Source organism: Pseudorasbora parva, chromosome 6 (assembly GCF_024679245.1).
Source record: "Pseudorasbora parva isolate DD20220531a chromosome 6, ASM2467924v1, whole genome shotgun sequence".
NCBI classification, from domain to species: Eukaryota; Metazoa; Chordata; class Actinopteri; order Cypriniformes; family Gobionidae; genus Pseudorasbora; species Pseudorasbora parva.
The window spans coordinates 39,532,181-39,550,425 of NC_090177.1; the positions used below are offsets into that span (position 1 = coordinate 39,532,181).

Consider the following 18,245-nt stretch of genomic DNA (forward strand, 5'->3'; position numbering starts at 1 on the left):
TGAATAGCAAACGACTCTTACTGCGTGCACCGCGACTTACTTTTAGTTTGAAATAAAATGCTGCGTGAAGTCAACCAATCAGCATGTTCAGCGCCCAAGTCTCACCCGCGAAAGTCCCTGAACTTTGAAAAAGTACTCCCGCAAAGTCACGATCCCCCCCTCCCCCAAGTCCTTAGTTCCAGGTTAAAGTTCCCGCGGTGCAAACGCAGCTTATGAGAGTGCGCTGCAGTTCCATTTTTCACCACAGATTTACATTGTAAATTTGGGGGTGCTGTAGAGCTAAGGAGGGCTCAGAGACCAGCTGCCCTACTGCTATCATGATAGCCTGCCGAATCCATGCACTTCAACTAATATAAATATTTCAGTTTTTTTTTTAAGTAATTTTGTCATCTTTCCATGAATTGTAATAGTGATCATTAAGAAACAAAAAAAGATTATATATATATATATATATATATATATATATAAAGAAAGAAAGAAAATTAAAAAAAGGCCAGCACACATACAGTACACAGCATGCAGAGTACGACCCTCTGAATTTTTTTTTATATATATATATATGTGTAATTTTATTTTTTTCAGAGGGTCGTACTCTGCATGCTGTGTACTGTATGTGCTCTGCCTTTTTTTAAGTTTAGTTTTTTTTTATTTCTAATGCTGTAATACAGTGATTAAGTATTTGTGCTGGATATTTATGTTTTTAAATTTCTCTATTTACTATGAAAACCAAAAAAAGATAAAAAAGCAAAACGCATTCGTTAACAGTTTATGTTAAGTTTTGTCACAGAAGAATCGATCATCAGTTTAGATGAAAGCCGCATGTAATGGCTAAATCATAATCTGTTACATTGTGAAATAAAGCTATTTTTCTATTTTAACAACTTTGTTCCTGGAGTTTTGGATGTTTTGCAAGTTAACTAATATTTTAGAATTTCTATACTGTGTAGTTTTTTATTATTATTATTATTTTATTTTTTAGCTTAGGTGTTTTCATTGAAATCATAATTAAACCCAGCATAAATATAAATGCATTTCTATTAATTCAATTATTGTAATATCTGTTACATTACTATTATTATTGTGTTTGTCTGTGCAGAACCACCTCGACCAAAACTGTCAATAGAGTCTGAATGGAAAACATTTTACCCAAGTGAAAAAGTGACTCTGAAGTGTTCAATCGATGGAGGTTCAAGGGAATGGGGCTATGAATGGTTTAGAAATGGAGCTCCGCTTTCAGGAGATGAGGACATTTCCTTTTCTGACAACACACTCTCAATCAGATCAGCAAAAGCGATTCATTCAGGAGAGTTTACCTGCAGAGGAAAACATCTGGCGAGAACACCAGTGACTACAGGACAATCAGAAGCTTTGAGACTTCATATTAATGGTAAAACTACTTATGATGTTATTTGATTAATAGATATGAACGAAATTGACAGGCACTTAAAAAGTTAAATGAAGAAGCCAGACACTATCAGCAGCATGAGTCTATTTAGTCTCAGATTACAGAGAATTATAATCATCTGCAGCTGAAAGAAGTTATTTTTTGAAGGTGGTCCATTATTTCTTATTTGACCTCTGTTTCTCCTAGTTGACACACCAAAACCAGACATCAGAAAAGATCCACTGTTTGTGTTCTTCTACACTGAGGAGAAAGTCCAGATTGGTTGTAATATGCCTGGTGATGGATGGACGTATGACTGGTACAAAGACTCAAAAACCTTGAACACAAATTCAACCTTCACTATCCTCTCAGCATCTCTCTCTGACGCTGGTGTCTATCTCTGCAAAGCAAAGAGAGGAGACTTCATAGTGGACAGTGAGACTCTACAAGTGCAAGTTCAAGGTGAGTCAATAACTTACCTCTTTATAGTCATTTCTATTGTGAATTATTCTTCCATTGTGAATCCATTGATTGTACAATCCCTCAGTTAAGCAGGAAATGCATGGACTAATTAAATGTAACCCTTGAAATGTAAATCGCATTGGAAGCATTCAACCCCAGGAACTCTTTTCGCCCAGACCTGCTGCTGTCTGTGTTTCCATCGCTGTCTTAAGTACCGTGAAGATTAGTCCGTTGACGTAAGACTGCGCGCATCTTTTCAGAACCCACTGGATTTCGTCCTCCGCAAACTAAATGTAATAAAGCCTGAACCTCGTCTGTCCATCGGGCGTATTTTTTAAACTCCATTGTTGATTTGAATAGCAAACGACTCTTACTGCGTGCACCGCGACTTACTTTTAGTTTGAAATAAAATGCTGCGTGAAGTCAACCAATCAGCATGTTCAGCGCCCAAGTCTCACCCGCGAAAGTCCCTGAACTTTGAAAAAGTACTCCCGCAAAGTCACGATCCCCCCCTCCCCCAAGTCCTTAGTTCCAGGTTAAAGTTCCCGCGGTGCAAACGCAGCTTATGAGAGTGCGCTGCAGTTCCATTTTTCACCACAGATTTACATTGTAAATTTGGGGGTGCTGTAGAGCTAAGGAGGGCTCAGAGACCAGCTGCCCCACTGCTATCATGATAGCCTGCCGAATACATGCACTTCAACTAATATAAATATTTCTGTTTTTTTTTTAAGTAATTTTGTCATCTTTCCATGAATTGTAATAGTGATCATTAAGAAACAAAAAAAGATTATATATATATATATATAAAGAAAGAAAGAAAATTAAAAAAAGGCCAGCACACATACAGTACACAGTGTGCAGAGTACGACCCTCTGAATTTTTTTTTATATATATATATATATGTGTAATTTTATTTTTTTCAGAGGGTCGTACTCTGCATGCTGTGTACTGTATGTGCTCTGCCTTTTTTTAAGTTTAGTTTTTTTTATTTCTAATGCTGTAATACAGTGATTAAGTATTTGTGCTGGATATTTATGTTTTTAAATTTCTCTATTTACTATGAAAACCAAAAAAAATAAAAAAGCAAAAACGCATTCGTTAACAGTTTATGTTAAGTTTTGTCACAGAAGAATCGATCATCAGTTTAGATGAAAGCCGCATGTAATGGCTAAATCATAATCTGTTACATTGTGAAATAAAGCTATTTTTCTATTTTAACAACACTGTTCTTGGAGTTTTGGATGTTTTGCAAGTTAACTAATGTTTTAGAATTTCTATACTGTATAGTTTTTTATTATTTTTTTTTTTTTTTTAGCTTTGGTGTTTTCATTGAAGTCATAATTAAACCCAGCATAAATATAAATGTATTTCTATTAATTAAATGATTGTAATATCTGTTACATTACTATTATTATTGTGTTTGTCTGTGCAGAACCACCTCAACCAAAACTGTCAATAGAGTCTGAATGGAAAACATTTTACCCAAGTGAAAAAGTGACTCTGAAGTGTTCAATCGATGGAGGTTCAAGGGAATGGGGCTATGAATGGTTTAGAAATGGAGCTCCGCTTTCAGGAGATGAGGACATTTCCTTTTCTGACAACACACTCTCAATCAGATCAGCAAAAGCGATTCATTCAGGAGAGTTTACCTGCAGAGGAAAACATCTGAAGAGAACACCAGTGACTACAGGACAATCAGAAGCTGTGAGACTTCATATTCATGGTAAAAAATAATTATGATAATCTATTATTAACATGAATTAAATTGGAGATCAGTGAAGATGTTGTTTATATTTAAAGCTGTTTTTTGTTGTTGTTTTTTATTTTATTTGCACTGGCCAGTATTGGTGTACAGTGTTTTTTTTTTTGTGTGAATATTTGCAGTTCCCTGCCTTCTCTTCTTGACAGTGGCCAGACACTTTTAACAGCATGAGTCGGTTAATTTAGTCTTGGATTATACCAAGCATATGCAACTCAAAGAAGTAATTTTTTTTGAAGGTGGTCCATTATTTCTTGTTTGACCTCTGTTTCTCCTAGATGACACACCAAAACCAGACATCAGAAAAGATCCATTGTTTGTGTTCTTCTACACTGAGGAGAAAGTCCAGCTTGGTTGTAATATGCCTGGTGATGGATGGACGTATGACTGGTACAAAGACTCAACACCTCTGATCACAAATTCAACCTTGACTATCCTCTCAGCATCTCTCTCTAACGCTGGTGACTATCTCTGCAAAGCAAAGAGAGGAGACTTCTCAGTGAACAGTGAGACTCTAAGAGTGCAAGTTCAAGGTGAGTCAATAACTTACCTCTTTATAGTCATTTCTATTGTGGAATATTCTTCCCAGTTTGTAATAGCTCAAAAAGTTCTGACCTATACCTTGAAGGCATTGTAAGTCGCTTTGAAAGCATCCACCAAATTGTAACATAAATGACAGAATCAAAAGAGTTGAATAAGTATTTTAGACTAAATTATTTCATAACCAAAAAAACTGGGCTTCTAGCTAAAAGTACACCTCAGAGAACATCAAAAGTATAATTCTTTCTTTCTTTCTTTCTTTCTTTCTTTCTTTCTTTCTTTCTTTCTGTCTTTCTTTCTTTCTTTCTTTCTTTCTTTCTTTCTTTCTTTCTTTCTTTCTTTCTTTCTTTCTTTCTTTCTTTCTTTCCGTGCAGAACCACCTCTAGCAAAACTGTCAATAGAGTCTGAATGGAAAACATTTTACCCAAGTGAAAAAGTGACTCTGAAGTGTTCAATCGATGGAGGTTCAAGGGAATGGGGCTATGAATGGTTTAGAAATGGAGCTCCGCTTTCAGGAGATGAGGACATTTTCTTTTCTGGAAACACACTCTCAATCAGATCAGCACAAGCGATTCATTCAGGAGAGTTAACCTGCAGAGGAAGACATCTGACGAGAACACCAGTGACTACAGGACAATCAGAAGCTTTGAGACTTCATATTTATGGTAAGTGAAACTACTTCTGAAAAACTGAATGTCAGAAATAAACAAAAACAATTCAGATAGTGACAGCTAGGTTTCTTTAAGAGGTCAATGGGGATATTATTGGATTTTACAGAGGTTAAGTGTCAGTGTTTACAGCTTCCCTACTATGTTCAAAAGGATTTTCAGTGAGAAATTCAGTTCATTTTGTGTGAGGATTATAAAGAATAACACACACATTCAACTCAATCCATTTGTTATTTGAAGGTGGTCCCTTATTTCTATTTTTAACTCTGTTGCTCCTAGATGACACACCAAAACCAGACATCAGAAAAGATCTATGGTTTGAGTTCTTCTACACTGAGGAGAAAGTCCAGCTTGGTTGTAATATGACTGGTGATGGATGGACGTATGACTGGTACAAAGACTCAAAAACCTTGACCACAAATCTAAACTTGACTATCAACTCAGCATCTCTCTCTGAAGCTGGTGTCTATCTCTGCAAAGCAAAGAGAGGAGACTTCTCAGTGGACAGTGAGACTCTACAAGTGCAAGTTCAAGGTGAGTCAATAACTTACCTCTTTATAGACATTTCTATTGTGCAATATTCTTCCCATTTTGAATCCATTGATTGTACAATACCTCAGTTAAGCCGGAAAGTTAAAGTTGTATTTGTGATCAGAGGTTTTGAGTCTTTATACCAAGACTCAAAACCTCTGATCACAAATCCAACCTTCACTATCCTCTCAGCATCTCTCTCTGACGCTGGTGTCTATCACTGCAAAGCAAAGAGAGGAGACTTCTCAGTGGACAGTGAGACTCTAAGAGTGCAAGTCGAATGTACGTTTTGTAACTAAGAATTGTTTACAGGTTAAGTGCTTTGAGTTCACTTTGCTTGTTTTAAAGGGTAGCGCCAACAATGCGATCGTGGGGCTCACATGTTGATCTGGCTGAGGAGTTCGAGACGGTTCTGTCCCTATCGCTCACTCTCTCTCCAGATCACGATGTCCTTTTGCCTCACTATCAAAGTATGCCCCGTCACTTCTTTGGCTTGGGCAGAGGACACTGAATCTAGTGTTTTCTGTTGGATGTGAGTTTGCTGCCTCCGACCTTTCCCCATGATGATAAAGGGGGGACTTGGGGAGGTCACTCATGCCGTGGCCAGATTACACTAGTCACTGAAACAAGAGACCCCCCAAAAAACTTAAAGTTAGCCTCTTTGATGAGTTAAAGGGATAGCTAACCCTAAAATGAGAATTCTGCCATCATTTACTCACCCTCAATTGTTGTTCCAAACCTGAGGGTGAGTAAATGGTTGCAGAATTCTCATTTTTGGGTTAGCTATCCCTTTAACTTGTTCACAAATACATCACGTGTCTTTGTGCCCTCAATGTCAATCCATTCAACTATCGGCGGTGTGAAGGCACACGGTTATACGATGCTGCCTCAGATCGGAGAGACACTCACAGGGCCCTATTTTAACGATCTGAAAATTGCTATTTTCCCAGCGGAATAAATGGCTCTTCTAAAATCTAAAATGGGTTGGTCTGAAGTAGTTTCATTATTCATAGGTGTGGTTTGGGCGTAACATGAATAAACCAATCAGAGCGGCATCCAACATTCCCTTTAAAAGCAGGTGCGCAAGTTCCATTATGGATTGCTATGATTATGGCGTATTTACCAGGCACACGCCAGGAGCGGTTCTTGATGGACAAACCGATTTGTCAGATGTCCTTATATACATATATGTCTTGCCACTATTGGGCAAATATATATATATATATATATAGGTCTGATCCTTAATTACTACAATTAGCCTGAATAATTTGTAAGCTAGATTTATGCCTATTTTTTTGTAAGGCACACCACAATGATTTCCGTCATCTCATGTGTTAATATTTTTTTAGTGTAACAATTTATGATTTGCAAAAATAACTGTTGCATCTGTGTAGATTACATGAGCAAAGTGTATGCGCGTTGTGCACGCTATACATTATGGTCAAGCACGCGCCCTTAAAATAGCATAATGAACAACGCGCAGCGCGCCACTGACTTTAGACTAGGTTTTTTCTGGTCAGTGGCGCAACTGTTTAATGGAACAGCAAATTAGCACCAGGGATTGTTTGCGCCGGAACACGCCTCCTTTTTTGCGCTGAACCGCCCAAGTTCATTCACTAGTTTAGCGACGTGCTTCTGTGGAGGGAAAAGCGCGCTTTGCGCGGGTGCAAAATAGGAATGACACATATGTCGTGTGTACAAAGTCAATTGCGCTGAGTGCAAGATAGGGCCCACAGGCTATCTATCCATATGGGAGCACAACATTAAAAGGTTTCAGCAGTGAGTCAGGCTGGTACTGTGCTAGCACACCATGGCTGTGTTACAAGCATGCCAGGCTGATCTGATTAAAGATTTAAGCACAGCCTTTGATCTAGAATGTGTTAACCTGTCTGATTAATATTTGGTTGCATTTAATGCCAATAAAGTAAATGATAATACTCATCTAATTTGAGAATTTAGATGCTTGTATTAATACCTTGTCTGGCTGTTCTTTTGCTGCATTTAATTGTAATAAATTAAATCGTGAAATAGCCATAAAAAAAGGATATTGAGAGCGCAGCCTCTGAGCGCTCTTCCTGTTATGCTAAAGCATGTGAGAAGTTACTAGAGGTGGTGACTCATGCAATGGCCAGATTACAACTAGGTTGAGGATCTCTATCTCTCTCGTTCATGGGGAAAACCTTATTCTTTGCAGCCTTTGTGCCCTTAAAGTCAGCTTAATCGACTACCGTGGGTGCAAGACCAAAGAGCCTATCTCTTCCCTGGAGCTCATCACCACTCCCCACCAAACTCTACATAATAACATACATGTATAAACACTGATGCCTATTGTATACATTTTATATCAAATTATTTTTAATTATTTACATTTTGTTTTGTTCTAAGCGCGTCCATCTGCTGCTCTGAGTCTGGAGACTGAATTGAGCGACATTATGGCTGGGAATATCCTGACCCTCAGGTGTAACGTCTCAGACGGCAGACAGTGGAGTTACGCCTGGTTCGAGAACGGACAGAAGCTCAATGGCTCATCTGATATGTTCAAAGTGACAGCAACTGAAGAAACTATTAAAAGTGAATTCAAGTGCAAGGGAATAAGGACAGAGAGACCTCTGTACTCTGCTCTGAGTGAAGGCTTCACGGCCAACAATATCGGTGAGTAATGTGAATATTTATTGTTAAACTTATTTCATACAATGTATAGATGTGAATGATTTGTGGATTGGGGCAGTGTCAAGTTCTCATCAAGATTTTCAACATAAGTATCCTGTTACCATGTTACAGACAAAAAAACAAAAGTAAAAACAAGACTTATATTTATAATTTCTACATAAATGATTGAACGGCATGTTAATTTAGCCTGATTAACTTTATAATTTCCCTCATTATTACAGTATTAAAAAGAAAAATTCTGCTGGCCATCTCGGGATGTCTCGTCTGCTGTATTGTAATCTTGATCATTGGATGCCTCGTTATAAGATACACCCGTAAACCAGGTATACACAGAAAACAATTCATATACTTCTGAAATTAAGGTTCTTAATTGATGATACTGGTCCCATCATAAATAAAAACAAGCAGTGTACACTACCAGTCAAAAGTTTTAGAACGTAAGTTTTTTAAAAATGTTTTTAAAGAGGTCTCTTCTGCTCACCAAGGCTGCATTTATGTTATTAGAAATACAAAAAAAGCTGTAAGATTGTGATATGTTTTCTATTTGAATATATTTTAAAATGTCATTTATTCCTGTGATGCAAAGCTAAATTTTGAGCATCATTATGCCAGTCTTCAGTGTCACATGATCGTTCAGAAATCATTATAATATGATTATTTACTGCTCAAGAAACATTTTTGACTATTATTAAGTGTTGAAACAGTTGAGTCAAAAAACTTTTTGAGGATTCTTTGATGAATAGAAAGTTCAAAAGAATAGCATTTATCTGAAATATAAAGCTTTTGCAACATTATAAATGTCTATACTGTCAATTGATCAATTAAATGCATCACTTTTGCAATTAAATGCAAAATAAAAAATATGTATTTATTTTGGGAAAGATTTTTTAAAGAAATTAATACATTTATTTAGCAGTGATAGATAGACATTTAGATAGACATTTATTGTCCCTTAACGGGAAATTTGTGAAAACAAAAACACTAACCCAAAACATTTAAATAGTAGTACAATGTTATAAAAGCTTTGGATTTCAGATAAATACTGTTCGTTTGAACTTTCTATTCATCAAAGAATCCTATAAAAAAAAAGTACACCAACTGTTTCATTGATAAAAATAATAATAATAATCAGACATGTTTCTTGAGCAGTAAATCATCATTTCTGAAGGATCACTGACACTGAAGAATGGAGTAATGATGCTCGAAATTCAGCTTTGAAATTCAGCTTTGAAATTCAGCTTTGAAATTCAGCTTTGCATCACAGGAATAAATGACATGTTAATATTTTGTTATTTTATATTTTAATAATATTTCACAATATTACAGCTTTTTTGTATTTCTAGTAACATAAATGCAGCCTTGGTGAGCAGAAGAGACTTCTTTAAAACATTTTTAAAATCTTACCGTTCTAAATATTTCGACCGGTAGAGTTTATATTTACACCAGACACCAGCACCCAGCCTTGTATTTCCCATTGCTCATTTTACTTCAGAAACAGTAGTACCATTTACACTTTGTTTGAATAGTCTCTGTCAATGGATGTAGTGTAAGCAGGATTTCATTTGTTGATATTTACAGTTGTAAACAGTGTCTAATATCATTTACACTCAGTGTAAACACTAATTACCCTCAAGTAAACTTAGTGTAAATAGCTGCTACCTAATTGTAAGGACAGGTAGGGCAAGGCATTTCTGCCTGACGCACCTCCGACGGGGCCTTTTCGGCTGACTCAGCCGGGAGCCACCCTTTGTTGATGTTTTGCTGATTTATTCCCGGAACATCTCCCTGGCTTCTCCCGGAAGCTCCCTGGCTCTGCTAGATCTTTTAGTGTTTTTGGCAACCTGGCACCTTTGACACTTAGAGGCTTCAAGAGCCATTGCATTAAGGTTCCAGTGAAGCCTCGACAGCTGACATCCACTGGATACGTGACCGCATGCCACCCTGCCTCTGTGCATGCAGCTGATAGGTCAGCATACTTCTCCTTCTTCCTCTCAAAAGCAGACTCTAGGATGTCTTCCCATGGCACAGTCAGTCTAACCATAATAACCGTTCTTCTGATGGTAGACCAGACCACAATGTCTGGTTGGAAGGAGGTTATGGTTGGTGATCAAGATCAGCTCTCAGTTCGCAGTTGCCTCCGGGTGACAGTAAGGATCACTCATTTGAGGTGCTGCTTTGATCCTCACCCCCTTGCCTCACAAACGGGATCAGCACACGAGTTGCTGAAGAGGTAATTGGTAATTTGTTTTGCCATCTGAAAAGAAGATCTTCCCTTCCACGTTCAGAAGAGCAATGCCTCTGGATTGGCTCTTTTTCTTTTGGGGTGACTGCTCTTTTCCATGCTGGTGGAATTGCTTTGGCTTTCCAGGGAACACCCATCAGTTTCCACAACTGCCTCAGTAGCATATGGGGCCGTTCTTATAGACCTTGTGGGGTACACCATTTGGACCAGCTGCTGAGGCTGCTCTTGGTCACTCCACAAACTGCTTAACTTCCGACCACCTTGGAGGAGTGGTGTTAAACTGCGTGGACGGCTCCTGTGGGCGAGGGACGCCCCAGTGGCCCAAGTGGGCTTTCTCTCAAGCTGTCACTGATCTGCATCTTAATGTAATCCTGTATCTCCCGTTGAGTGGTGTGCAGTATTCCGTATACTATTACTTATGTGGTTCATCTTATAATGACCTACAGGCAGAAACAGAAATCAGCCAAACCTGTAATAAGGACTGCAAAAAGTCCTTATAAGCGGCACTTACAAGTCTGCTTCGATTGGACTGATTGGACTGTTTTTGAAGCTGCTACTGATCTCTGTGAGCTCACAGATACTGTAACATCATACATCAGTTTCTGTGAGGATACATGCATTCCTACTAGGTCATTCTTATCATTCACTAATGGTAAACCATGGTTTACTGGGAAACTCAAACAGCTTCGTCATGCCAAAGACAAACCAGAAGTGGGGATAAAATCTTGTATAACCAGGCCAGAAACAGACTGACAAAGGAGATCAGAGTTGCTAAAAGAAGTTACTCTGAAAAGCTGAAAAAAAAGCTGTTTTCAGCCAATGACCCAGCATTAGTCTGGAAAGGCTGATCCCTCCAATCTGTAGAGAATCAAAAACTGGCTGACGATCTTAATGCTTTCTACTGCAGGTTTGAAAAGCCCAGTCTCACACCACACATCCGCTCTGATCTGAGAGCGGATGTGTGGTGTGCTTCACGCCCTCACCATCACCTCCTGCACCCCCTCTCCTCCCCCTCCTTCCATCAAACCTGAGCTTAAGGTCTGTGTGGAGGACGTGAGCAGAGTCTTTAAAAAACAGAAGACTAAGAAAGCTTCAGGCCCAGATGGCATCTCATGTGCTTGTTTGAAAGCATCCGCTGACCAACTGGCCCCAGTCATTACGCAGATCTTCTACAGATCATTGGAGCAGTGTGAAGTTCCCTGCTGCTTCAAACGCTCCACTTTCATTCCTGTCCCTCATTGTTGTCCCCCAACAAAAAAAAACAAACAAACACTGGATTAAATGATTACAGATGTTGCTCTCACGTCTGTTGTCATGAAGTCATTTGAAAGACTAGTGTTGGCCCACCTGAAAGACATCACTGGACCCTTGCTGGATCCTCTTAAATTTGCCTACAGAGCAAACAGGTCTGTGGATGATGCAGTCAACATGGGACTGAATTATATCCTGCAATATCTTGACACACCTGGGACTCATGCGAGGATCCTATTTGTGGACTTCAGTTTGGCATTCAATACCATCATGCCTGATCCCCTCACAGCCAAACTAACCCAGCTCGTCATTGCATCCTCAATCTGTCAGTGGATCACCAATCTTCCTGACAGACCGGCAATGGCTAGTGAGACTGGGTAAACTCACATCCAGGACTGGGCTGCGTTCTCTCCCCACTATTCTTCTCTCTGTACACCAATGACTGTACTTCTAAAGACCCCTCTGTCAAGCTCCTGAAATTTGCAGATGACACCACTGTCATCAGCCTTATCCAGAACAGTGACGAGCCTGCTTACAGACTGGTGTTTGAACAGTTGGCTGTCTAGTGCAGTTATAACAACTTTGAGCTAAACGCACTCAAAACGGTGGAGATGATAGTGGACTTCAGGAGGAACAGCCCAGCACTCTCCTCACTCACCATCATGAACAGCACTGTGGAAGCAGTGGAGTCATTCAGGTTCCTGGGCACTACCATCTCTCAGGACCTGAAGTGGGACAATCACATTGACTCAATTGGGAAAAAGACCAGTAGAGACTGTACTTCCTTCATCAGCTGAAGAAGTTCAACCTGCCAGCGGAGCAGCTGATTCAGTTCTACTCAGCTGTCATTGACTCTTTAAAATGCACTTCCATCACTGTCTGGTTTAGTTCAGCTACCAAATTAGACATCAGGAGACTGCAACATACCATCCAGACTGCAGAAAGGATTATTGGTGCTCCCCTGCCAACCCACCAGGACCTGTACTCTTCCAGAGTGAGGAAGAGAGCGGGTAAAATCATCACAGTCTCCACTCTCCCCGGACACCTCTTGTTTGAACCGTTACCGTCAAGACGGCAAGGGAACAGTTTCTTCCCACATCTCGAACAGTTACCCTTATCCCCCCCCCCCCCCCCCCCAAAACAGAAATTCCCCAACCACAAATTAAGTAATTTTTTTATTACTATGTGGTATTTGTATTGTATATGTGAACAGGAAGCTTCAACACCAAGAAAAATCCCTTGTGTAAGAAAGCACACTTGGCAATAAAGCTTTCTGATTCTTTAGATTTCTGCCTAAATATATAAAATTGCTATTAAACACGTAAGCCTTTGACGTGGATTCAGCCATTTTTTGGGGTTTTGCAAGAGTTAAAAAATTGTCTAAAATAATACTCTTATGCTCACTAAGACTGCATTTATTTGATCAACAATACAGTAAAAACTGTAATATTTAGCTTTACTTAATATTACTTCTCACAAAACTTTTGTTTTTCTCATTATCTTTAGAGAAAAAAGAACCAGCACAAGAAGACTTGTTTTTCTCAATGGCAGACTCCAAGAATCGTAAGTTATGGGGACCAAATGTTATAGTACTATCACAAGTATAGTAATACCAGAAATGTCTGACCTTGTGGGGACATTTTTGGTCTCCATGAGGAAACAAGCTTATACATTATACTAAGTGATGTTTTTTTTTTTTTTTGAAAATGTAAAAATGCTGAAAGTTTTCTGTGATGGTTAGGTTTAAGGGGTAAGGTTAGTGTAAAGGGAGAGAATATACAATTTGCACAGTATAAAAACCATCACGTCTATGGAGAGTCCCCACATTATCCACATTTAAATATGGGTCTTTAATTACTCTCCAGAAACGGCGTCACCCTTAGAGGAGTACATGGACAACAGTCCCATAGAGATGGAGGGTATGTGCATTTTACTGAGTTTGGCTGACCTTACTATCAAAAATGTAATTATTTACTTTAACAAATGGTACTATTTTATGTCTCAAGCCTTTGTGATAATATCATATGAAACGCTATTAGTGACTTTCTTTCATTTAAACTAAAATAAATCACCACATTCTAATATCATTCAGAATGTAAGGAAAAAGAAGCACTGCTCGCTGATCGTGTTTCAGCCGTTTGTGTGGATGGTGCGATTAAAGGTAAGAGACCTAACAAACATATAATGGCTATCGCAGGGCTATTCAAGTCTTGCCCTAGAGGGCCAATGCGTTGCAGAGTTTAGCTCCAACCCTAATCAAACACACCTGAACATGCCAATCAGAAGCCACGTTTACATGCTCACTTTTTTATCATTCTGATTAAAATTATTCAGATTGAAAGATTTAGTGGTCTGTTTACATGAGACGTTATCTAAACCAATCTGGGGTTTATATTGTGCTGACTTTAAATCGCAATCATCACAGAGCGTTTGTCTGCCGCATCAGAAATGTGGACGCTGTCCTGTTCAGTAGCTGAATGTGTTTACGGATGCCATAGCAACTCTTAACGGCCACCTGGACTTATACGGTTATATAAAAGCTATTTATTTGTTAAAGTGTAATCATCTCAGAAAAAAATTAATTCTGTCAGGCGCAGTTGAAGTAAAAAGTGCCTGGGACAAACTCTGTCAAGATGAGAGGATGCAGCCAGGCTATGTCTGTGTCATGCCAATATTATCTTCATAACTTCTTACGAAATAGAAAGTTCAAAATTTACTTTCCTCTCAACATTATAGCCTGCGGCTGCGTGTGAGCGCGGCGCGCGGTCAGTGGTGAAGGTATATGCTGTGTATCACGTCATATAAGGACGTACACTGAACATAATCGGTCGTTTACATGGTTCAAAACTTTTGTTTGATCGGTTCATGAAAAGGTTTATCCCACCCCTCTCAAACGGATTACAATTTCATTCAGTTTGGGCATTTTTATTCCGATTGAGGTGTTTATATGGAGCATTTTTTTATTCGGATTGGACTTTTAAACTGATCACAGTGCTCCATGTAAACGCACCTAGTGTCTTCAGGATCATTAGAGAATCACAGGTGAGTGTGTTTGATCAGGGTTGGAGCTATACTTTGCACCACACAAGATTTGAATAGCCCCGGTCTATCGTATCATAAGATTTGTAACATAAATCAAGATTTTTATTTTCAGCACTATAAAATGTAATTCAGTGGACCATAAAAAAAAGAAAAAATGTAATTTATTGATTTAATTAAACATTTGAAGTTTAAGTAACAACTTAATTGAGTAATTAACTTAGAAAACTGTTTATGTTAGAAATTATTATGGTCCTCTACTTAATTTCATTACATTTTCTCAAAAAATATTGATGCTAACTGTTAATTAGCTGTTTAGCCAGCACATCATTTTTTGAGATTACATTACAATGTTAAAAATAAAGGTTACAAAGGGTTTTTTTCATGATGCAGAAAAGAAATAACTTTTTGTGATAAGTTTTTTTTTTCTTAATGAAAAAAAAAATTGGAATAAACTAAAGAACTTTTTTTTTTGCACTGAAAGGAAGTGCAATGACAAGTTTTGTCTGATGTTAAAAGTTCTTTATTGAACCATCAATGCTAATGAAGAACCTTTATTTTTAAGAGTATGCATAAAATACAGGATTATAATGTTTGTGAGCAATAATTACACAATCTCAGAAATCAGTTATCACAAATGACTCTCACAATTGCTCTCTTGAAGATGAAGACTCACCAGCAGCAGAAGCTAATGGCCTGACTTCCTTTAAAGGTATTTAAATGGCACTATTTTAAAGGGGTTTTGAACTTGGCCTTAAAGGTAATTCTTCTTGGTGTTAAAAAGTGGTTCACACCAAGCCTGATTTAACATCTTTAAACTCTGGGTCATAAATTTATCTGGGTTTCAATGCTTTATTAAATATTCATGCACTTTGTACAGTCATAAAAACATAACCTAAAAAATAATAAGCACTGTTATTATCCCTGTAAATATGCCAATAAAAAGACGCATCCATGGTTTTTAAATGTAGTGTGAAATCTCGAAACCTGAGATTAACAATTGTTAGTATGATAAACCCATAAACACAGATTTTGAACTTATTGTCATGTTTCTGCCTCTCCAGGACTCTGAACCGTTATGTCAGCAATCAACATCATGATGGAGTTTCTATATTTGCACTGATGCAGCTAAAGGTCATATGCTTAAATTAAACAAATATTGCATTAGCACAGCACTTTGTCTAGTAGCAGCTGCACTTTTGCATACTTTTAAGGGCTGAAACCCAGCTTGTTTACAGTTTGAGTAAATGTAGAATTGAACTGTAGTGTTGTGGAGACAGCATACTGCCTTAAATGAGGACAGTAATCGTAGCGGGAGACGAATAACAGACAATTTTTTTTTTTTTTTTGAAGTAATCAAAGTTATATTTGTAACCCAGTTTGTTTCATATGTTACTTGCAATATTGACAAAGGTTATTTTCTTGTTTTGTAATTTATTTGCATATTGAATACCATATTTTATTTTTTACAATATGTGTGCCACCTGCTTGAAAATATGTAGTTTATGCGCATTTTATTTGAGATATTGTTTGTGTGTGTTTTTAGTGTGTCGGTTCGGGACATTCAAATAAACATGTAAGACCTTTCTTCATTTAATTTACACAAAACTAACTTTAAGTTAAACTATGTAACTTTTTTCTATTCAAAACTAATAAAATTATAAATGAGTCAATGCATCATCAATCTTTTTGCCTTACCCTGCAGTGTAAAAATTATTTAGAAAACAAACCTTAAAATGGAGTTCATTGAAATTAAAATTTTGAGTTAATACAATTTTTTTTTTTAATTTGACAACCTTTATTAAAATATTATTAAAAGATTTTGTGAGCATATTGGGTAATTGTGTGTGTTTTAGTTCTGATGACGCAGTGAAACATGCCAAATAGTGCTATTTTCATGATTTATCAAATTTTTTATGTGGTTCAGATACAATAATATTTTGTTTCTATTTGTTAAACAAATTTCCTTCATTGTATCAACTCAAATTTTTTATTCCAATAATCTCAAAATTAAGGCAACCAGGTTACTTACTTTTTTAAGTTAAACCAACAAAAACCAAAAAAAAAATATTTTTTAGTGTGTGTCATTATGGCAGGGCTGTATCATTCTGGTATTGATAGGTGTTTATATTTTATAAACAGACTTGCTAATGGTTTTCGTATAGGAATGTATTCTATATACTGTGCATGTATTGTCATATCTCTGAATAAATCAAGGTGTTGGGTGTTGTGTAATATTGAGTTCCTGTGAAAAACTGTTCAAGTGAGTGGAGTATACATGAATATTCATGAATAATTCTTGAATATTTTCCCACTATTGTTGGCATGTCCTTGAAACAACGCAGCGTGAAAACAACTGGAAGTTATAAATGGCAACAAAAAAAATGTAACTGTCGGTTTTCGGAATAAGAAACAAACATTAGCCAATAATCTTTACAAAGGTTTATAATTCACATTGAGTGTGAACTGAAGACAACATGAGTCACAATCTCTCATGTGCTTTCCACACATGGTAAGAGTGTTAAACAGCACAGAAGTGTCCTGCATGGTAGAGACACATATTAGCTCCTATATGAATACAAACACAGTCTAAATAATCAATATTCTTCATCAATGATTACAGGTTTTTTTTTCAAAAAAATGTCTGTTAGTGCGTCAGTGACTATTGCAGTCAGAGAAGCTGTCAATCTAATCTCTCAATCATAACGTCACACCACCATTTTTATAGCATGAAAATACTAAACCTTAACCAAACGTATTTAGAGAATGAAAACTTGAACTAACATCAGCATGATAAAAAAAAAAAAATCTACCTAAAATGACGGAAACCATTTTTGGAAAAAAAAAATTGAAGTGTAATTTGATTGTTAATTTAAGGTGCACTATGTATTATTTTTGCAGTAAAATATCCAAAAACCACCAGGCCAGTGTTATATATGCTGTTCATTTGAGTTCTTACAATATCCCAAATGTTTCCAACTATTTGTAACTTGTGAGAAAATTGCTGTTTTAACCAAGGAACCGGGAAGTGTCACCTGTCAATTGCTTAATATCTGCATTAGCCTCGGTTTCCGATTTTATTCTGCAGAAGCGCTTAACTCTTATCAGTGTGGACAAGTGTCACAGCAGCCGCTGAGCGAACGCACAGAGTAACATCATAACATCATTTTAAACACTCTCAGATGTATTCAATATGATAAACAGAGCTGTGTTACCTCATAATCATGACCGGAAAACAGGAATGGCGTCGGCGACTGTGTCCCGTCGTAATAAAAGTCCCGCTGCTCGCGAGTCGTATGTGTGTATCAATCGCTCCAGCGGCCTTGCTCAGCTCCTCAACACTCGGCCCTGCTTTGCTTCATACTAGTAACGTTGATAATCGTGTCCATGAACATGATTTCTGCCCGAGTCCTATCCTGATTCTTTTCCACCGACTGTGAGGTGAAAACCACGTCACAAGATTCTGCGCTCAAACTTGGCGTCATCAAACTACACCTTTGTTTTGAATAGACGCCCTCTAGTGGACAGAAATTACATAGTGTAGCTTTAGTCTATGTCACATTGCATTTCATGGTGAGGGCAGGCTTTATGACCTAAACTGCATCCAGCCATCTGGGGACAACCAAGACGCTCGCTTTGGCTTCAATGCTTAATGCATCCTCCTCAAATCGACTTATTTAAATGATTATTTCAAACAGG

At 37.7% G+C, this 18,245-nt stretch overlaps 1 protein-coding gene across 2 annotated transcripts in view; it reads left to right on the forward strand.

Moving 5' to 3' along the window:
- Window positions 1-16,764, forward strand: part of LOC137078998 (hemicentin-1-like) — a 96,791-nt gene extending 80,027 nt beyond the window's left edge. For both annotated transcript variants that reach the window (XM_067446900.1, XM_067446899.1), the window contains 13 exons: window positions 1,097-1,387; window positions 1,592-1,846; window positions 3,279-3,569; window positions 3,884-4,138; window positions 4,520-4,810; window positions 5,093-5,347; window positions 7,730-7,996; window positions 8,236-8,337; window positions 13,014-13,070; window positions 13,373-13,426; window positions 13,600-13,668; window positions 15,211-15,258; window positions 15,611-16,764. In XM_067446900.1, coding sequence (XP_067303001.1) covers window positions 1,097-1,387; window positions 1,592-1,846; window positions 3,279-3,569; window positions 3,884-4,138; window positions 4,520-4,810; window positions 5,093-5,347; window positions 7,730-7,996; window positions 8,236-8,337; window positions 13,014-13,070; window positions 13,373-13,426; window positions 13,600-13,668; window positions 15,211-15,258; window positions 15,611-15,618 — 2,243 coding nt within the window. In that variant the 3' untranslated portion in view covers window positions 15,619-16,764. The remainder of the gene's footprint in view (window positions 1-1,096; window positions 1,388-1,591; window positions 1,847-3,278; window positions 3,570-3,883; window positions 4,139-4,519; window positions 4,811-5,092; window positions 5,348-7,729; window positions 7,997-8,235; window positions 8,338-13,013; window positions 13,071-13,372; window positions 13,427-13,599; window positions 13,669-15,210; window positions 15,259-15,610) is intronic.
- Window positions 16,765-18,245: the final 1,481 nt, after the last annotated feature.